We start from the raw sequence: 21,578 nt of genomic DNA on the forward strand, positions 1-21,578 counted from the left end.
TGGCTGACTGTAAGCCACTCACGACTCCGGCCGCTATCACAAAATCAGTTATACAGCCAGATGAGTTGCACGACAACCCGACTCAGTATCGTCGCATAGTTGGTGCTCTACAGTATTTAACTATAACACGACCTGATCTTGCTTATGCGGTTAATCGTTTATGCCAGTTTATGCACGCACCGACTACGGAACACTGGGGTCTTGCAAAACGGGTACTACGTTATATCAAGGGTACGCTTGACTATGGGCTGCGACTATCTGCTTCGTCCACTACTAGTATTCATGCATATTCGGATTCGGACTGGGCCGGTTGCCCCGTTGATCGTAAGAGTACGAGTGGTTTCGCAGTCTATCTTGGGACTAATCTGATCTCCTGGCTCTCCAAGAAGCAGCGCACAGTTGCACGGTCATCCACTGAGGCCGAGTATAAAGCTCTCGCTGATGTTTCCGCTGAAGTGACCTGGGTTGTGTCTCTGCTACGGGAGGTCATCCACTGAGGCCGAGTATAAAGCTCTCGCTGATGTTTCCGCTGAAGTGACCTGGGTTGTGTCTCTGCTACGGGAGTTAGGGTTGCATTCTGGCCAGCCAGCCACGCTGTGGTGTGATAATCTTGGAGCAACTTATTTGTGCGCCAATCCAGTTTTTCATGCGCGGACAAAACATGTGGAAATCGACTACCACTTTGTTCGTGACAAGGTTGCTTCTGGGGAGTTTTTGGTCAACTATGTTTCTACGGCTGATCAGCTTGCCGACATCTTCACTAAACCGCTGCCATCACCCCGCTTCGCTGCTCTACGGGACAAGCTCAATGTTGTTCCACATCCTTGTGCTTGAGGGGGTGTGTTAGTGTTATTATTATTATTATTTGTTATGTTATAATATATGATTGTATTCCTAGATGTTAGGAGTAGTTACAATTTGAGTAGTGATATACTTGTATCTCTCATTCTATCTGAATGAAATTATTCCTCCAATCGTGAGTGTTTCTTCTTTGTTGTTACTTGATGTTAAATATTTGTTGAGTACATTTTAACTCAAGTTGATATCTCGTTTATTAAATACTTTACAAATTGTATTGCGTAGAGTTCGTTTCTAGGCCAGATCATACGGAGAGGCCTTTTCACCCTCATAATTTTCTTTGTAATGTTTGGATGAATGATATTAATTAAGCAGTTGGTTATTTTTTTTTTTTTTTTAAAAAACTCTGGCAAAGTTAACCAAAAAAGACTATTGAATTGAAGGTAGCAAGTTTAGTGAGATCGAACTAATTAAGCTATAAAGATTAGGGTAGAGCTCTACAAATTAAAAACCCTGAAATAATAATGTCAAACTAAACATCTTAACGACCTAATTAAATCCCGCCGTTCCGCTCTAAAACTGCATCAGATGAAAACCGGCATGATCAAATATAATTAAACCACATCCTGGATCTCCACCTCGGATGACGGCTTGGCTTCTACTGGCCTTGGACCGTTGCGGTAAATGATCTTGAGGATAATCTGGCTTAAAGACAATACGGCCCCAACGCCATTGCTCACCTGCATTTATTAATTTGTTAATTAGTACATACTACAGAAACCAACCAAATTAAAGGGAGAATGGAAAAGAGTTAGTTTAAGGTTAAAGCTAGCTTACGAAGACGAAGATGTCGAATCTAATGCAGGCATAGGCTGCCCAGATGATTCCATTACTAAAGCCAGAAGCGATGAGCCAACCCGGCAAGTACTCGGCGCTCTTGGTCTTGATCACAGTCCTCTGCGAGCAAGAAGGCAGTTGGGGTTAATAGAAGCCATCAAATTTTTGATTCGTCTATAATTGAACTGAAAATAAAGATAGGTTCATACCATTATGGAGAGAGGTGAGCCATACAAAATGATGCCGAAAACAACAGACAGTGATCCCACAATTGTGGTTCTTTTATCGATGGTGTGAGCGCCAATGACGGTGCCAGCAACTATCCCAGCAAGAGCAATAAGCTCTATTATGAGCAAACCCGCCATTTTCCCCTGGAAACACAACAACAATACGCATATATACTAAGATCAGATACACCCTTAGCTTACAAGACCCTCTCATCTTGCCTATAAAAAGGCAAAACAAAACGGAAAATTAAGATGATGAGATGCGGGTGTTACATACCCGGGTTTTGCCATTATTGTAGTAGAAAAACACGGCCAAATAGGAGAGCTCCAAGACTATACCCAGACTGTTAATGGTCATCACGAGAACGCTGTGCGGATGGACGAATGGCATGGCATAGAACACCCACATGAAGCAGTTCATCAGCGCTGCATGGTACGGCCATGGATGGAATCCCTCCACCGATTTGTTCTTGATGATTCTATAAACAGTTGGTCTGCAAACACACAACCCCAACATTAGATACATATAATCATCAGATCTCATCCATCCGGCAAAATGATGGTTTGGTTAATTAGTTACTGTTTTTAATTTAGAGCTTAATCATGCCGGTCTGCATATACATTAGGTACGTACTATACGCAACCAACTAGCAAATTAAAACAGTGGAAAATATTGTAATGCATCACATACTCGTACTACTTGAGTAAATTAATAACGTGCAAACTAACACAGTAAATTAACCTAACATGCATATATCATATTCTATGCATTCATCACCTATAGTACAAGGAGAGAGAGAGATTACGCTGGTGAGATGAACAGAGCGCCGGAGGTGACATTTCCTGTGCACAGATGAAACAATAGAGTTTAAGAAGCCGAGTAAATTAAAACTTGTCAGCAAATGCTAATGTATAGTATATATAGTAGATAGATACAGAATTAATAGAACTGAAGGATCTTAAAATTCTGTAATGAAATCCTTTGATCATCAGAACCCCTAAGACTACAGACATGCAATGTTGTTAATTAATGCAGGGCGATCATATCAGGAAGCGATCGACCTTCAATCTAAAAAACAACAATCCTGGATTCCTGGCAACTGATTAACACTACATCCCCAGGCCAGTCAAAATTTTCAACACTGTCACTCCTTTTCAGTCAAAATGCTTGAGATCAAACATGGAGAAACCAGCACAACCAAAATACTAGATGAATAATCGAATTGAATTGGACAACGAACTAACATTCACATCGGCTGGCTACTAAACTCGATCTCAGTGATTTCGAACTAAAAAAGAAGCTATATCACATCAAATCGATAGAGGTATATACGAAGAAGAGATGATCGTGTACCAATAATGCCGAGGATAGTGCGGATGAGAAGCAATTTTTGATCCATTGCAGGTGGGAGGAGAGAGAATAATTAATCAACCGGAATCAGATCGACGGATAATGGAGATGAGAATTGCCGGAAAGCGATATGATGGATGGTTATGAGTTTCCAGGTGTGATGATGAGAGCTGATAGTGGAGATGAGATGGCATGTATATATACTACTCTCACCGCCGATTAACTAGAGTTCGTTTCCGTATGACTGTCTGCTTAACTAATTTCAGTAGAAGACTCATTCTCTCTAATCTTCTGCTTCAACGCGCGCCTCCACTCTCCAGGCAGTTGTAAGTCCTCCGAAATTAGCCCTACATTCTCTAAATATTTACGCCCGATTGCCACTCCTTCTTTCTTGCAACGGCCATTTACCAGTGGCATTTTAGACCAAAGTATACTATATGGAATTATGGATATCTTGCATGCATGCAAACGCAATTCTCTAACCTAGCTCGGCTGGCTTGCCAACTGGACCAAATTAAGTCACTACAAGATAAGATAAACTCTGCTTATTTCCAAAAAAATAAGATAAACTCTGCTCTTAGTTTGTGTAATAATCTTATTTTATAACTTTTAAGCATGTAAATCATGTTTTATCCTTTTTTTAAAAAAAAACCAACAACAAGGATTTTAATTTATTATATCACCAATGTTTAAGTGGCATACTCTGGTTTATCTAAACAAAAAAAATTAAATATGCCGACAAATCATAATTTTTTGTTAATCTTTTTTTTTTCTCCTCCATCAATAAAACACATCAAGGAATTTTAATTTTACTCAAAATCCATGTATTATTATATTTCTGTAACTCTATATATTATTTTCCATGTCAAATCTATATAGGTATATTTTTAATAAATGACAGAATTTTACTCGAATTCTATATATTATTTTCCATATCAAGTCTATGTATATATATTTTTAATAAATGGCAGAATTTTACTTCAAATCTATATATACACATCTCGATAAGGTTGTGCGGGCTTTCACTTTTAATTTGGATAGGGATATGATTGTCTTTATTATTTTATGATGATGATGATGATGATATCTTTAGCTGTGCATGGGGCTTCCACGGGATATTTAGCATACTACCTGCACATCACCATATCAAACTTTTTTTAGTGTATTTGATGATGAGAAATAAATTAAAAGTAGAGTTATGAGATTTAAATTCATGTTTTTTATTTGAAAAAAAAAGTGTTTTATTATTACATTATATATCTCATCACACTACTGGAAATTCTGAAATTTTCGACCATTGAAAGTGATCTTAAATCAAGTCGAAAGCCTTGTTCCGACTACTTTTGGTATTCGAAAAAATTCTTGTTGCTATTTCCGACCACTTTTTACTCTCGACTTGATTTAAGATCACTTTCAAGTGGTCGGAAATTCAATAATTTCCAGTAGTGTCACTATATAAAATTTTAACAATGGTGTGTAATATAATTTTTGAATGACGAGCAAAACTCGTAATCAAGAAAAAATCTTAATTGCAACGGACGGAATTTTGTTATAAAGTACCTAAATTTCGACGGAATGCATTCCATTGATAAAACAATCGTTAAAATTTTAGTTCCGTTGCTGCAAATTTTGCAATGGATATTGCAATGAACTATTTGAAACGGTAGTTACAAATGTCGTTGCAATTAATTAATTTGCGATAATAATATCGTAGTTGCAAATGTCGTTGCAATCTTATTGCAATGCCAGTAATCTTGTTGCAAGCAAGTTACATTGCAAATTGATCACTATTTTTTTTAGTAGCATATAAATAAATATATATATTACTAATAAATATTAAAATGGTCACAAACCATTAAAATTAATATTAAAATTAAAATATTCAAAGATTCATATTTAGTCGTCACTAAAAGCAAAATATTCAAATACATATTAAGTTGTCAATAATCAACAAGGAGACCATTGTTCGTCAGATAATGAAGTACTCAATCTCATAGAGGAGAAAGTTGGAAAGAATGAAGTATTCAGTTTCTCATTACAAATTTTCATTGGAAATTCTGTTGCAATTTTGCAACGGGATTCATTCCGTTGCGAATCTCCATTGCAAATGAAGATTTTTCTATGCTCATGTAATATTTTAATTAGCCACTCGGTCACCTCTTCCGTGATCCAATTTTCACATATTTATTTATAAAATAGGAGATCATATAAATTTTTCTTTGCTAGCATAGGGTTATAAATAATATGGAATATTGTATAAAAGCTTGCGAGGTCTAATCCTCGCGTATGCACATGTATTTATAAATACAAGATAGTGACATATGACCCGGGAAGGGTGGCTAAGTGGATGTCTACAAAAACCCTGAAATAATAATGTCAAACTAAACATCTAAACACGACCTAATTAAATCCCACCGCTCCGCTCTAAAACTGCATCAGATCAAATCTAATTAAACCACATCCTGGATCTCCACCTCGGATGACGGCATGGGTTCTGCTGGCTGTGGACCGTTGCGGTAAATGATCTTGAGGATAATCTGGATTAAAGACAATACGGCTCCAACGCCATTGCTGATCTGCATTTATTAATTTGTTAATTAGTACGTACTGCAGAAACCAACCAAATTAAAGGGAGAATGGAAAAGAGTTAAGCTTACGAAGACGAAGATGTCAAATCTAATGCAAGCATAGGCTGCCCAGATGATTCCATTAGCAAAGCCAGAAGCGATGAGCCAACCCGGCAAGTACTCGGCGCTCTTGGTCTTGATCACTGTCCTCTGCGACCAAGAAGGCAGTTGGTTTAATAGAAGCCATCAAATTTTTGATTTGTCTATAATTGAACTGAAAATAAAGATAGATTCATACCATTATGGAAAGAGGCGAGCCATACAAAATGATGCCGAAAACAACAGACAATAATCCCACAATTGTGGTTCTTTTGTTGATGGTGTGCGCGCCCATGAGGGTGCCAGCAACTATCCCAGCAAGAGCAATAAGCTCTATTAGGAGCAAACCCGCCATTTTCCCCTGGAAACACAACAACAATACGCATATATAATGAGATCAGATACTATACACCCTTAGCTTACAAGACCCTCTCATCTTGCCTATAAAAAGGCAAAACAAAACGGAAAATTAAGATGATGAGATGCGGGTGTTACATACCCGGGTTTTGCCATTATTGTAGTAGAAAAACACGGCCAAATAGGAGAGCTCCAAGACTATACCCAGACTGTTAATGGTCATCACAAGAACGCTGTGTGGATGGACGAATGGCATGGCATAGAACACCCACATGAAGCAGTTCATCAACGCTGCATGGTACGGCCATGGATGGAATCCCTCAACCGATTTGTTCTTGATGATCCTATAAACAGTTGGTCTGCAAACACACAACCCCAAGATTATATACATATATATATATACATATATATATATATATATATATATATATATATATATATATATATATATTGGCATGAGATCATCAGATCTCATCCATCCGGCAAAATGATGGTTTGGTTAATTTGTTACTGTTTTTAATTTAGAGTTCAACTGTGCTGGCCTGCATATACATTAGGTACGTACTATACGCAACCAACTAGCAAATTAAAACAGTGGAAAATATTGTAATTCATGCTACACATACTCACACTACTATACTTGTGCAAATTAATAACGTGCAAACTAACACAGTAAATTAACCTAACAAATGTGATATTCTATATGCATTCATCATCTATAGAACAAGGAGAGAAAGAGATTACGCTGGTGAGATGAACAGAGCGCCGGAGGTGACGTTTCCTGTGCGCACAGATGAAACAAGAGAGTTTCAGAAGCCAAGTAAATTAAAACTTGTCAGCAAAAGCTAATGTATAGTATATATTAGATAGATACAGAAATAGAAGTGAAGATCTTAAAATTCTGTAATGAAATCCTTTGATCATCAGAACCCCAAAAGATTACAGACATGCAATTAATGTTGTTAATGCAGGCGATCATATCAGGATTCCTGGCAACTGATTAACACTACATCTATCCCCAGGCCAGTCAAAATTTTCAACACTGTCACTCCTTTTCAGTCAAAATGCTTGAGATCAAACATGGAGAAACTAGCTCAACCAAAATACTATCACAATAACAGTGAATAATCGAATTGAATTGGACAACGAAGTCAAATCGGCTGGCTACTAAACTCATCTCAGTGATTTCGAACTAAAAAAGAAGCTATATCACATCAAATCGATAGAGGTATATAGGAAGATCGAAGAGAGTACCAATAATGCCGAGGATAGTGCGGATGAGAAGCAATTTTTGATCCATTGCAGGTGGGAGGAGAGAGAATAATTAAGCCGGAAATTAATCAGAGAATTGCCGGAAATCGATATGATCGATGGATAGGAGTTTCCAGGTGTGATGATGAGAGCGGATAATAGTGGAGATGAGATGGCATGTATATACTACTCTCACCGCCGATTAACTAGATCAGAGTTCGTTTCCGTATGACTGTCTGCTAAACTAATTTCAGTAGGAGACTCATTCTCTCTGATCTTCTGCTTCAACGCGCCTCCACTCTCCAGGTAGTTGTAAGGGCTCCGAAATTTGCCCTCCATTCGCTAAATATTTACGCCCAATTACCACTCCTGGTTTCTTGCAACCACCATTTACCAGTGGCATTTTAGACCAACGTATACTATATGGATATCTTGCATGCATGCAAACACACGCAATTCTCTAACCTAAAGACGGCTCGGCTGCCTTGCCAACTGGACCAAATCAAGCCACTACAAGATAAGATATATTCTCCTATTATGTAATTTATAATTTTTAAGCATGTAAATCATGTTTTATCCTCTATTTTCTTTAAAAAAAAAAAAAAACCAACAATAAGGATTTTAATTATATCATCAATGCTTAAGTGGCATACTCTAGTTTATCTATAAAATATATATATATATATATATATATATATATATATATATATATATATGCCTACAAATCATAATTTTTTGTTATTTTTTTCCTTCCATCAATAAAACACATCAAGGAGTTATAATTTTACTCGAAATCTATGTATTATTGTATTTCTAATGAAGATGCCTTTTGGTTTTGTGTATTGACCGTTTTTTTTTTTTTTTAATTCAGTTTATAATTCTCTTTTATAATACTTGTTATTTTATTGAGGTGCAGAGAAGAGGATTGGAATAATGCCTTTAATTTTACTCAGAATTTGACCTTCGTGAGTTCGTGTGTTGTCAAAACTCGATGTAAGATTGTACTTCATTTTTTGTAATGTTTACTACTAGAAAACTTTAAATAGTAAGATATCTGAGCTTTGTGAATTTGTGACAAGATACTAGAGTAAACTTTAAATAGTAATGTTCAATGAATTTCTTCCTTCCATACTGGAGTAAATTTTCACTCTCATATATCTGTCTCCATCAGTTGTAATTTCTAACTAAAGTTTAATGAATCTTTGTGTTGGCAAACAGGGGTTGTACCAGAAACATTATGCACTGCGGTAGAGATAAGATTCTACTTCAGTAACACCTTCACAACATTAGGGAGTTCCGGTTACCTAAACCCCGGCAGAAATTGTAATTTGACTTCTTGGGAACCTGGTTGTGAGCCACGATGCGCTTCTCCAGAAGTGTACCAAAACTGGTAAGAGTTGCATACTCTCTTCTTTCTGTACTTATTTTTCTTGGTTCAATATTGCATCTGGCTCCTATTTGTAAAGTAAACAGGAACTTGATAAAGGGTTCTGGAGTCTGGACTTTTTTTTTTTTTAATTTTAATTTTAATTCAAATGATATTCTATCGTTTTGCTTCGATCACTCATCCACTTTCTATTTCAGAATTGCAAAAGGATGGAAGGTAGGTTGAATCTGAGAAGAAAAGCGCTGTGTATTTGGTGTTGACGTGCCCGAACCGGTAAGTTTCACTTTCAACGACACACCTCAAGATCTCCAGTTTACATTCTATTATAAGAAACTCGCTGACATTATTGAAAACGATCATTTTATATATGTTCGTAATCTTGCAGCAAATTCCCAAATGGTGGATCTGGTTTTACTATCTAATGCCTACATCTTGGTCCCTAAACGGCATGCTTTCTTCGCAATATGGCGATATAGAGAAGGATATCGAGATTTTTGGAGAAAAGAAAACATAGGCAACCTTTTTTGAGGGATTATTTTGGATATCACCATGATCAATTACCCATTGTGGCTGTAGTGCTGATTCTGTTCCCTCTTCGTTTTGCCTGTTTATTCACACTTTGCCCTTAGAAGTTGAACTTTCAAAGGAGGTGATAGAAATTGAAATATCTGGCTGGTTTATGTTTGTGCAGAAAAACATGTTAAATATTCACTTTTACTATAATGTTTTGAGAGAATATTGTATTTTCAATGGGTAGATATGAGGATATCATACATATTTGTAGATTTCTTATGACTCATATCTGTGTTTGGAGTAAATACTCCCTCTCTCTACTGGACACACTGATTAATTCAGAAAAACAAAGTCTGTAATTTTTGTTTCCTTTCCTTTTCTTTGTCTATTTGGAGTAATACTCCCCCTCTCTACTGGACACACTGATTAGTTCAGAAAAACAAAGTCTCTAATTTTTGTTTCCTTTCCTTTTCTTTCTCTAATTGCTAGGAGTTGTTTTTGTTGTTTTTAAGGTTTGAGGTTGAGATGTTTGTATGTTGTAGGTTTGGGGATGTTGAGATCCAAGGAGAAAGTGGGTACTGATCCATTTCAGGCTTTCATGGCTCTGTAAGCTTTTCTTCTGTCACTTATTTCCAGTTTTTTTTCACATTAATTATTAGCATTAAAATTGGAGTATTGCATCTCACCTTAGTGACCAACTTCCCGAGTCTAGGGAAGCTGCCTGTGCTCTTTTATTGAAAATGCAGTGTCTATGAGAAGATAACAACAACAGTGACTGAAGATCAAGAAACAATTTCTTGAGAGCAATTTTGCCAATCAAAGCTCTCACCCTTGAACGCTCAAGCTGTCCTTGGAGTGACCAATGTTCATAGGGAGGAGGGTCTTATGCAGGGATCCTAACAAATTACAAGCCGTAGGAGGTTTCTTTTGGCTTTCCCTGTGTTTTGGGTTCATTTTCTTATACCTGTACATACGATGGAAGTTTCAGATGATGAGAGGCGATTGCAACAGCATTTAGTTGATTCAATAGATCCTATAGTAAACTAGCATATTCGGTCACATTTATTGCTATTTGTTGTTGGATTAATATTGCTGCAATTTTATATCTTTATTGTTCTGTCTTTTATAATATTAATGCATGATAAGCTGGACGTTTTATTATTATTAATCTTGAGAAGTTGACTTGATAGAAAGAAAAACACACAGCTATTTATTACGATTATAATCAATTTTTGTTTCATTATTGAAATGATATTCTATCGTTTTGCTTCGATCACTCATCCACTTCCTATTTTACAATTGAAAAAGGATGGAAGGTAGGTTGAAGCTAAGAAGAAAAGTGCTATGTATTTTGTGTTGACGTGCCCGGAACCGGTAAGTTTCACTTTCAATGCCACACTAATGAAGATAAAAAGTGAAAATTGACTTCCCTAATTTAGCTATTTCGAATTTCTTTATCTTTTATTAAAATATATAATCACCAAGACTATTTCAATATCTTTTATTAATTTCGCATTTTTCTCTCTCTCTCTCTCATTATTATATTATATGAATACTTTAACTAATTAAGAAATACTAATTTATAAATACACATTGGGCATTGGTCTAATCGCACAACGCGCGTGTCAAAACTAGTATTTTTAATAAATGGCAGAATTTTACTCCAACTCTATATGCTATTTTCCATATCAAATCTATGTATATTTTTAATAAATGACAGAATTTTACTCCAACTCTCCGGGGCGGACCCAGTGTGGGGGCAGCTGCCCCCACGTACTCCCCCACCCCTTTATATATATATATCTGTATCTATATGTATACATATATAACATGAAATATTATATAAAATCTATATTTATATTGAAAATATTAATAGTTTGAATAGTTTAGTTGGTTGAACTCCAAATTTTATGTTATAAAAGGCTTATGTCATGGGTTCAAATCTCATTAGTAATACTTTTAATTATCTTCTCTCTTTCATTTCTTCACAAGATAAATTAAATATTTTTATTCTACTTTTTATGAATCATTTAACAAATTAAATGCTCTTTTAGTCTAATTTTTATAAATCATTTAATTAATGTAGTATACAAGTTTATAATATACTTTATTATATTCAAATTAATTTTTATAAAGCGATCTAACTAAAAGAAATTAAAATTTAAAAGTATTTATGAATATATTGTTATTCAAATTATTTTATCTAATTGATTATGTTTCATATTTTCTCATAAATATATTGTAACTTATAATGTATTTTGTATTTTAACTTTATTATGGTTGTTTAATATGTTGTCATTGACATTTCTAACGTTATTTAATATTCGCCCACACTAAGATGATTTTCTGGATCCGCCACTGCCAACTCTATATATTATTTTCAATATCAAATCTATGTATATATATTTTTAATAAATGGCAGAATTTTAGTTGAACTCTATATATACACATCTCGATAAGGTCAACAAAATAATATTTCATGAGCAGTCCCACTTCGCAAAAAGATAGACAAAAATGAATTGAAGCAGCAGTGAATTGAAGAGGTTGTGCTTTCACTTTTAATTTGGATAGGGATATGATTGTCTTTATTATTTTATGATGATATCTTTAGCTGTGCATGGGGCTTCCATATGATATTTAGCATACTACCTGCACATCACCATATCAAACTTTTTTTTAGTGTATTTGATGATGAGAAATAAATTAAAAGTATAGTTATGAGATTTAAATTCATGTTTTTTTATTTGAAAAAAAAAGTGTTTTATTATTACATTATATATCTCATCACTATATAAAATTTTAACAATGGTGTGTAATATAATGTTGTCATCACAAAAGTTTTTAAATGACGAGCAAAACTCGTAATCACTACAAGAAAAGGTCTTAGTTGCAACAGACGGAATTTCATTGCAAAGTACGCAAATTTCGTTGCAAATCACGTTTTGCAACGAAATACATTTCGTTGATAAAACACTCGTTGAAATTTCATTGCAACGAAATTTTAGTTCCGTTGCAAATTTTGCAATGGATATTGCAATGAACTATTTGAAACGGATTGAGTTCCGTTTGTAAATTCCATTGCAATGTTTGCAACAAGTTTGTATTGCCTCCTCGATCTGTTGCAGATATTGCAATGTTCGCAACGAGTTTCCCCTCACTTATTCCGTTGCAAATATAGCAACAAAATTTAATCCGTTACAATTCTTACAACAAATAATTTAATAAAATGCCGTTGCAATTATAATAGGATAATTGCAAATGTCATTGCAATTTAGTTTGCAATGGTAGTTGCAAATGTTGTTGCAATTTTGTTTGCAATGGTAATATATATGGTAGTTATAAATGTCGTTGCAATTAATTAATTTGCAATGATAATATCGTAGTTGCAAATGTCGTTGCAATCTTATTGCAATGCCAATAATCTTGTTGCAAGTTACATTGCAAATTGATCACTATTTTATTATTTTAGTAGCATATAAATAAATATATTACTAATAAATATTAAAAATGTCACAAACCATTAAAATTGATATTCAAATTAAAATATTCAAAGATTCAAATGCATATTTAGTCCCTAAAGCAAAATATTCAAATACACATTACGTAGTCAACAATCAAAAGGAGACCATCCACTGCAACGGATTAAAATTTGTTGCTATATTTGCATGTCTCTCATTAATCAAAGCATGGAACTGATTCGGCAAACTTTGAATAGTATCATATGTTTGTTGTTTCTTTTGTTGCTGGTCTTCTACAATCTGTTGCAACTTTTGATTCCCAACCAAATTATTAGTATCATAATTCTGAGTCGAGGAATTGAAAGGCTTGAAGAATAACAACCACCCGCTAGTTAGGCGAAAACAAAATATGTGAGAAATCAAAGAAGAATTGAGAAACCTGCATGGCAATTCATTTTAAGGATTTTGAGTTCCATTGTAACTACTATTGCAAAACCTCCAATTTTTGAAAATTAATAAAATGTTGCAACGGAATTGACAATCGTTGCAATAACGGTTGCAAAAATTGCAATGCATGTTGGTTTTCATTGCAAAAATTTACACTTCCACCACAATTGCAACGGGAATTGCAATTTCTTTTACAAATTTGCAATGGAATTGCATTTCATTGCAAATTCTGTTGCAATTTTGCAACGGAATTCATTCCGTTGCGAATCTCCATTGGAAATGAGGATTTTTCTTGTAGTGAATCACCACTCAAAGTTATGCACGCTCATATATAATAGTTTGAATCTTTGAAGTATAAGAATCATATTTTAGTCACTCAGTCACTCTTCCATGATCTAGTTTTCACATATTTAATTATAAAATAGGAGATCATATAAGTTTTTCTTTGCCAATGTAGTGTTATAAATAATATGGAATATTAATGCTAATATATAACAGCTTGCAAGGTCTAATCCTCGCGTATGCCCATGTATTTCTAAATACAGTCCCGAGAAGGGTGGCTAAGTGGGTATCAAACACTGAAATAATAATATAATGTCAAACTAAACATCGTCTAAACACGACCTAATTAAATCCCGCCGCTCCGCTCCGCTCTAAAACTGCATCAGATCAAATATAATTAAACCACATCCTGGATCTCCACCTCGGATGACGGCTTGGCTTCTGCTGGTTTTGGACCGTTGCGGTAAATGATCTTGAGAATAATCTGGATTAAAGACAATACGGCTCCAACGCCATTGCTGATCTGCATTTATTAATTTGTTAATTAGTACGTACTGCAGAAACCAACCAAATTAAAGGGAGAATAGAAAAGAGTTAAAAGCTTACGAAGACGAAGATGTCGAATCTAATGCAAGCATAAGCTGCCCAGATGATTCCATTAGCAAAGCCAGAAGCGATGAGCCAACCCGGCAAGTACTCGGCGCTCTTGGTCTTGATCACGGTCCTCTGCGACCAAGAAGGCAGTTGGTTTAATAGAAGCCATCAGCTTTTTGATTCGTCTATAATTGAACTGAAAATAAAGATAGATTCATACCATTATAGAAAGAGGCGAGCCATACAAAATGATGCCGAAAACAACAGACAATGATCCCACAATTGTGGTTCTTTTGTTGATAGTGTGCGCGCCCATGAGGGTGCCAGCAACTATCCCAGCAAGAGCAATAAGTTGTATAACAAACAAACCTGCCATCTTCCCCTGGAAACACAACAGCAGTACGCATATATATAAAATAAAATCAGATACTATACACCCTTAGCTACAACACCCTCTGATCTTGCCTATAAAAACGCAAAACAAAACGGGAATTGAAGTTAAAGTAAACTTAACGGAATTAATGGTGTTACATACCCGGATTTTGGCATTATTGTAGTAGAAAAACACGGCCAGATAGGAGAGCTCCAAGACTATACCCAGACTGTTAATGGTCATCACGAGAACGCTGTGCGGATGGACGAATGGCATGGCATAGAACACCCACATGAAGCAGTTCATCAGCGCTGCATGGTACGGCCATGGATGGAATCCCTCCACCGATTTGTTCTTGATGATTCTATAAACAGTTGGTCTGCAAATACACAACCCCAAGATTAGATACATAACTAATAACACAGTAAATTAACCAAACATATATGATATTCATTATGTATTCATCATCTATAGAACAAGGAGAGAGAGATTACGCTGGTGAGATGAACAGAGCGCCGGAGGTGACGTTTCCTGTGCACAGATGAAACGAGTTTAAGAAGCCGAGTAAATTAAAATTTGTCAGCAAAAGCTAATGTATAGTATATATATATATAGTAGCTAGATACAGAAATAGAAGTGAAGATCTTAAAATTCTGCAGTGAAATTCTATGATCATCAGAACCCCCAAAGACTACAGACATTCAATTAATGTTGTTAATGCAGGCGATCATATCAGGAAGCGATCGACCTTCAATCTAAAAACATCAATCCTGGATTCCTGGCAACTGATTAACACTACATCCCCAGGCCAGTCAAAATTTTCAACACTGTCACTCCTTTTCAGTCAAAATGCTTGAGATCAAATACTAGGTCACAACAGTGACTAATCGAATTGAATTGGACAACGAATTCAAATCGGCTGGCTACTAAACTCGATCTCAGTGATTTCGAACTCAAAAAGAAGCTATATATATATATATAGCATAAAATCGATAGAGGTATATACGAAGATCGAAGAGAGTACCAATAACGCCGAGGATAGTGCGGATGAGAAGAAATTTAGGATCCATTGCAGGTGGGAGGAGAGAGAATAATTAAGCCGGAAATTAATCAGAGAATTGCCGGAAAGCGATATGATGGATGGATTGGAGTTTCCAGGTGTGATGATGTGAGCGGATAGTGGAGGTGAGATGGCATGTATATATACTACTCTCACCGCCGATTAACTAGAGTTCGTTTCCGTATGACTGTCTGCTTAACTAATTTCAGTAGGAGACTCATTCTCTCTTATCTTCTGCTTCAACGCGCCTCCACTCTCCAGGCAGTTGTAAGGACTCCGAAATTAGCCCTCCATTCGCTAAATATTTACGCCCAATTGCCACTCATGCTTTCTTGCAACCGCCATTTACCAGTGGCATTTTAGACCAACATATACTGATATCTTGCATGCATGCAAACACACGCAATTCTCTAACCTAAAGACGGCTCGGCTGGCTTGCCAACTGGACCAAGCCAAGTCACTACAAGATAAGATAAATTCTTCTATTATGTAATAGTCTGAATTTATGATTTTTAAGTACGGAAATCTTTTTTTTTTTTTTTATAACTAACAACAAGGATTTTAATTTATATCATCAAACAAAATATTAAAAAGAGATGACATATATGTTACGTTTTAAAAATTGAGAAAAAACATTTACACTATTAATAATTTATGGGTAATATTTATAATTGGCATATTTGTGAGGAACATAAATCATAATTTTTTTATGTTTTTCTAGCTTCCATCAATAAAATACATCAACGAGTTATAATTTTACTCAAAATCTATGTATCATTGTATTTCTATGTCAGTGTTTTACTAGAAATCTATATTTAATTTCTATGCCAGAGTTTTACTAGAAATCTATGTGTCATTATATTTATATGCAAAGTTTTACTAGAAGTCTATGTATATTTTTAATGGCAGAATTTTACACAAACTCTATATATATATCATTATCCATATCAAGTTTTACTCAAGTCTATGTATCATTATCCATTTTAAAAACCTTTATCCTCTATTTGATAAGGGTAATTCTATTTACACCACCTATTTTGCTATTTGCACCATTTATTTAGTAGGTCAAATAACTTTATAGGTGGTGTAAATGTCAGTATTAATGTGATCAAAGATAATTATTTATTTTTCATTTTTTTAATTAAAAAAAAAACAAAAAACTTCCTCCATCCCGTCGCCTTCTCACCGGAGAAGCAACCCAGTGGGTTTTTTGTTTTTTTTGTTTTTTTTGTTTTTTTTTTTTTTTTTTTTTTTTAAATGGAGATCCGTCACCTTCTCCGGTGAGAAGGCAACCCACTGGGCTGCCTTCTCACCGGAGAAGGCGATGGTTGTTTTTTTTTTTTTTTTTTTTTTTTTATGAATTAAATTTTGAATTCATTTTGACCTAATAAATACAACTTTAATAAGGTGGTGCAAATAGCATTTTGACCATCTATTAGGTTATTTGCACCACCTATATATTTATTATAAATTATAACTTTTTACATTTTCAATGATACTTTATACCATTTTTGGTCAAAGGGTGGTTAGCAACACCCTTTGATAAATACACATCTCGATAAGGTAAACAAAATAATATTTCATGAGCAGTCCCACTTCACAAAAAGATAGGCAGAAATGAAGAAGCATTGATGAGGTTGTGCTTTCACTTTTAATTTGGATAGGGATATGATTGTCTTTATTATTTTATGATATCTTTAGCTGTGCGTGGGGGCGTGGGGCTTCCACAGGATATTTAGCATACTACCTAAAAAAAAACATATCAAACTTTTTTTAGTGTATTTAATTTGACGATGAGAAATAAAAAGTAAAGTTATGAGATTTAAATTCATGTTTTTTATATGAGAAAAAACGGTGTTTTATTATTACATTATATATATTATCATTATATAAAATTTTAACAATCGTGTGTAAATGTGTGTAATATAATGTTGTCATTACAACAGTTTTTGAATGACGAGCTACAATCACCACTCAAGGGTATATATATATTCTGCTCATGTGTAATAATCTGAATCTTTTTTTTTTTTTTTTTTTTTTTATATCAAATGGAGGGTGGAAACCCAAGAAAACCAGATTACATTCTATCTGTTTGAACTTGAATGCTACGCCAAGTTGGTATGCCAGAGAGATCATCCTCAAGTAGGCCTCTAATTATGTCTGGGGGATTAGAGAACACCTGTAAACCCATCGGTAAGCTTCTAGACATTTTTGCCAAAGTGTCTGCTACTTGGTTCTGTTCCCGAAGAACTCCAACGACCTGCCAAATCTCGATTTTCCTGAGCTCCTTTTTGCACGCCTCTAATATGTTATGGGTTGTGATGCAAGGAGGCCGAGAATCGCTCATGTAGCTTACCACCTCACTCGAGTCGGATTCAAATATTGCTTTGGAGTGTCCGCACTCGATGGTTAATAGGATCCCTTTCAAGAGCGCCCAAGCTTCTGCTTCAAGGGGTGAACAAAACCCAATGGTACGGTGTAGGTAAAGCCGGAGCACCACTCACCCGAACAGTTTCTGATTACCCCACCGCAGTTAGCTATGTGATTGGGGGAGACTGCTCCATCAACGTTAACTTTGACGAATTCGTCTGGCGGTTTCTCCCAACGCAACAATCTCCATGATGCCGTCGTGGGGGGGTTCATAGGATTATTCGTGTTGGCGAAAGCATTCTTGAATTCAGTAGCCTGAGACTGAATCCAAGCCAGTTTAGAAGCGAGTGGTTTCGATGTTCCTTTGAAAACAAGCTCGTTCCGGCCTCCACTTCCATATCCACCAACATGTCGTGGCAAACACAGCGTTTGGATTGTGGGGGGCATGACCGTTGCCGCTTCTTGAAATGCCTTCCTCTAGCCAGGTCGAGAAGGAAAGACTGGTAGAGTAGACATATCTTGATGCTAGTATCTTTCTCCAGATAGAGTCTGCAGCTGGGCAGAGACGGAGAATGTGCTCGGAATCCTCTGTCTTGTCCAAGCAAATAGGGCATTTATCTGAGTCAGTCAACCCTCGTTTGAATCTGTTTGAATTCGTCATAATTTTGTCATGAAGAACCAACCAAAGGAAGGTCCGGATCCGATTTGGAACCTTGAGTTTCCAGACGCTGTTCCATTTGGCCGCAATCACTGCTGTAGTCTCGTTAGTCATCAAGTCATACGCTGAGGAGACCGAGAAGACCCCGGAGACTTCATTGTTCCAGCCAATTGTGTCGCTGTGATCAGAATCGGGTTGGATGATGACTGCCGCTAGTCTGTTTCGTGTTGCTGGTGGAATAATGTGTTCCAAACTGTGCCAGTTCCACCCAGTCTCATTATTCCAATAGTTCGCCACTGTTTTGTTCAGCTCGTCCGATGAGGGGGGAACTAGGGCGACTTCAATAAGAGGAATGCTCTCCAGCCAAGGTTCTAGCCAGAAAAGAGTATTGACACCATTCCTTACATGTCTTCTAATTCCTTTTTGGAGAATGGGTACAGATTTAATAATCTGAATCTTTAAGGTACAAGAATTATACTCTAGTCACACGGTCACCCCTCTCGTGATCCAATTTTCACATATTTATTTATAAAACAGGAGGTCATATAAGTTTTATAGGCTTGGTAACATCAAGATTCTAACCGGTGGCTTGTGGTCCACTAGTATCGGATTGCTCCCCTATGTGGGAGGTCTAGGTTTCGAGCCTTAGTGTAGGCATAGGTTGTATGGGTATCCCCCTTCCTTTGTAATAAAAAAAAAAAAAAACATCAAGATTCCAAGTTCGATTCTTAGTCGGACCAATTTATTAGTATTTTTAGTTTGCGCCGGTCAGCTATGGATAGAGGTGTCAAAATGGGTCAGTCCAATTCATACGGGCTGACCCATCTCGAGTTTGTCCATAAACGGGTCGGGTCAAGCCTTTTTACACTGGTTGAAAAAATCTCAGCCCAACTCATGGTTGAACGTGCTGACTAGGGTTCAATTCTTGTTATCAACAACAATTTAAAATACTAATACATACAATATCCAATTACACAAAACAAATTTGGGGGTAGGGGTAGGGCAATTTATATCCTACACCATGGCGTACATTGCACTATGCGCCCAGATGCAAAACGACGTCGTTTTAATTATTTATTTTTTTTAAATTTCCCGCCCCAGTGAATGGCAGTAGGTTTTTCTTTAAAAAAAAACCCGCTGTTCAAGAATGTACATAATGTTATACTTGAATACACATAATGTTATACATGAATACACATAATGTTATAACAAAATATACATACTCTTTTTAAAAGATAATACACATAATCTAACATAATACATAATAAACATAAACTTTTAACATAATACACATCAACTCTTAACATAATACACACAAATTTTCTGATACGGATGTACATAATTGTATAAAAACAATGTACATAATTGTATAAAAAATACACATAACTGTATGAACCAATACACATAACGTTGTGAACGAATACACATAACGTTGTGAACGAATACACATAATCTCAGCAACTTCCTACCGCGCCTCCCAACACGATCCCAAGACGACGTCGTTTTGGGAGGCGCGCGGCGCACAGTGCTATGTGCGCCGTGGTGTAGGATATAACGATTGGTAGGGGTAGAGGTTATTAAGTTTGGCCCGTTTACAACTCTAACTATGGAAAACTAACTTCAATTGAATCACAAGATGAACTTTACTTTCAAAGCGCGTGTTCAATAATGTGATAACACATGGAAAAGAATGGAAGGCAGATAGATAGATAGATAGATGCATGTATGCAAAAGTTAATTGTTCCTTGTGGCCATGTGTTGCTATGCTAAGCTAATATAATAAACCCATCCCCACTATCTTAGGGATTTCATGTGGTGATCACTCATTGTGGGTTGTGAAAGAGATGCATCTTGCACAGTCCACTTCATTTATCCATTCAGCAAAAGCACTCTTATTATTCATTACTTGGTCAATGCTTATTCATATCCTCTTCTATCTCATCTTATATCTCAAATTCGAATAATATAATGTAATCAAACACATCTAATCTCCAGACGTTATGCCATGGAACCGTGTTCACCATTCATGGTGAACACGGTTCCAACGGTGTTAGTGTACCGTTATCTCTTTTTTTTTTTTTTTTTTTTTTTTTTTTTTTTTTTTTTTAATTAATTACGTGACTGCCTACACATTCACTTTGGAACCATGCCTATACATTCATTTTGGAACCATGAGATTATGAATTTTCTGTTATAAGATTATGAATTTTCTGTTATAAGATTATGAATTTTCTGTTATGAGATTATGAATTTTCAGTTATGAGATTATGAATTTTCTGTTATGCGATTATGAATTTTCTGTTATGAGATTATGAATTTTCATTACATTCATAATTTCGGACATTCATAAATTATGAATTCATGCATGCACATTCACTTTGGAACCATGCCTACATATTCCCGTCCGAAATCACAGACATTCATAAATTATGAATCCATGCTTGCACATTCACTTTGGAACTATGCCTACACATTCACTTTGGAACCATGAGATTATGAATTTTCTGTTATAAGATTATGAATTTTCTGTTATGAGATTATGAATTTTCAGTTGTGAGATTATGAATTTTCTGTTATGCGATTATGAATTTTCTGTTATGAGATTATGAATTTTCATAAAATTCATAATCTCATAACAGAAAAATGAAAATTCATAATCTCATAACAGAAAATTCATAATGTGATCAGTAACGCGCCGTTAACTCCACATCCGCGACTTTTTTTTTTTTTGCCTAAAAACGACGTCGTTTTGACTTGTGTTCACCATTCTCGGTGAACACGATTCCACGGCATAATTTGCGTCTAATCTCATCTCCTTGGTACCGCAATTGATTCGAATTATATGTCGTCAGCCTAGTTCCCTGTTCGTTTCGATTTGTAATAGATCATGTTAGTTTTAGTTGAGTTTGATGCATGCATGTATGTTCATGGCATATACCGAATGGGATA

The 21,578-nt window shown here is 35.7% G+C and overlaps 3 protein-coding genes and 1 long non-coding RNA gene across 4 annotated transcripts; 1 reads left to right on the forward strand and 3 right to left on the reverse strand.

Moving 5' to 3' along the window:
- Positions 1 to 1,317: 1,317 nt before the first annotated feature.
- Positions 1,318 to 3,355, reverse strand: LOC109178106 (bidirectional sugar transporter SWEET7b-like). Its single transcript, XM_019327638.1, has 6 exons — positions 3,217 to 3,355; positions 2,669 to 2,705; positions 2,140 to 2,356; positions 1,845 to 2,006; positions 1,636 to 1,755; positions 1,318 to 1,538 (listed from the first exon to the last, which is right to left on the reverse strand). Exons 1-6 carry the CDS (start codon positions 3,260 to 3,262, stop codon positions 1,413 to 1,415), a joined length of 708 nt encoding a protein of 235 aa, XP_019183183.1. The 5' UTR covers positions 3,263 to 3,355; the 3' UTR covers positions 1,318 to 1,412.
- Positions 3,356 to 5,533: 2,178 nt separating this feature from the next.
- Positions 5,534 to 7,591, reverse strand: LOC109178108 (bidirectional sugar transporter SWEET7b-like). Its single transcript, XM_019327640.1, has 6 exons — positions 7,491 to 7,591; positions 6,981 to 7,017; positions 6,379 to 6,595; positions 6,079 to 6,240; positions 5,871 to 5,990; positions 5,534 to 5,789 (listed from the first exon to the last, which is right to left on the reverse strand). The coding sequence occupies exons 1-6, from the start codon at positions 7,534 to 7,536 to the stop codon at positions 5,664 to 5,666; spliced, it is 708 nt and encodes a 235-aa protein (XP_019183185.1). The 5' UTR covers positions 7,537 to 7,591; the 3' UTR covers positions 5,534 to 5,663.
- A 1,195-nt stretch (positions 7,592 to 8,786) lies between these two features.
- LOC109178109 lies at positions 8,787 to 9,669 on the forward strand. The gene is made up of 3 exons (XR_002053662.1): positions 8,787 to 8,877; positions 9,072 to 9,147; positions 9,260 to 9,669. It is a non-coding gene; the product is annotated as an uncharacterized LOC109178109 (long non-coding RNA).
- A 4,117-nt stretch (positions 9,670 to 13,786) lies between these two features.
- Positions 13,787 to 15,684, reverse strand: LOC109178107 (bidirectional sugar transporter SWEET7b-like). The gene is made up of 6 exons (XM_019327639.1): positions 15,566 to 15,684; positions 15,036 to 15,072; positions 14,704 to 14,920; positions 14,389 to 14,550; positions 14,181 to 14,300; positions 13,787 to 14,097 (listed from the first exon to the last, which is right to left on the reverse strand). Exons 1-6 carry the CDS (start codon positions 15,609 to 15,611, stop codon positions 13,972 to 13,974), a joined length of 708 nt encoding a protein of 235 aa, XP_019183184.1. The 5' UTR covers positions 15,612 to 15,684; the 3' UTR covers positions 13,787 to 13,971.
- Positions 15,685 to 21,578: the final 5,894 nt, after the last annotated feature.

The sequence above is a fragment of the Ipomoea nil genome, unplaced genomic scaffold, assembly GCF_001879475.1.
Source record: "Ipomoea nil cultivar Tokyo-kokei standard unplaced genomic scaffold, Asagao_1.1 scaffold0813, whole genome shotgun sequence".
NCBI lineage: Eukaryota > Viridiplantae > Streptophyta > Magnoliopsida > Solanales > Convolvulaceae > Ipomoea > Ipomoea nil.

What these genes read in the sequence shown, in the direction of transcription:
- LOC109178106 (XM_019327638.1), bottom strand. Translation starts at nt 3,262, where the DNA reads ATGGATCAAAAATTGCTTCTCATCCGCACTATCCTCGGCATTATTG. An exon ending in CACTATCCTCGGCATTATTG is followed by an intron (nt 2,706 to 3,216) that starts GTACACGATCAT and finishes ATCTGTGCACAG; the next exon opens with GAAATGTCACCTCCGGCGCT. An exon ending in GCTCTGTTCATCTCACCAGC is followed by an intron (nt 2,357 to 2,668) that starts GTAATCTCTCTC and finishes GTGTGTTTGCAG; the next exon opens with ACCAACTGTTTATAGAATCA.
- LOC109178108 (XM_019327640.1), bottom strand. Translation starts at nt 7,536, where the DNA reads ATGGATCAAAAATTGCTTCTCATCCGCACTATCCTCGGCATTATTG. An exon ending in GCTCTGTTCATCTCACCAGC is followed by an intron (nt 6,596 to 6,980) that starts GTAATCTCTTTC and finishes GTGTGTTTGCAG; the next exon opens with ACCAACTGTTTATAGGATCA. An exon ending in ACAATAATGGCAAAACCCGG is followed by an intron (nt 6,241 to 6,378) that starts GTATGTAACACC and finishes TTGTGTTTCCAG; the next exon opens with GGGAAAATGGCGGGTTTGCT.
- LOC109178107 (XM_019327639.1), bottom strand. Translation starts at nt 15,611, where the DNA reads ATGGATCCTAAATTTCTTCTCATCCGCACTATCCTCGGCGTTATTG. An exon ending in GCTCTGTTCATCTCACCAGC is followed by an intron (nt 14,921 to 15,035) that starts GTAATCTCTCTC and finishes GTGTATTTGCAG; the next exon opens with ACCAACTGTTTATAGAATCA. An exon ending in GCTCGCCTCTTTCTATAATG is followed by an intron (nt 14,301 to 14,388) that starts GTATGAATCTAT and finishes TCTTGGTCGCAG; the next exon opens with AGGACCGTGATCAAGACCAA.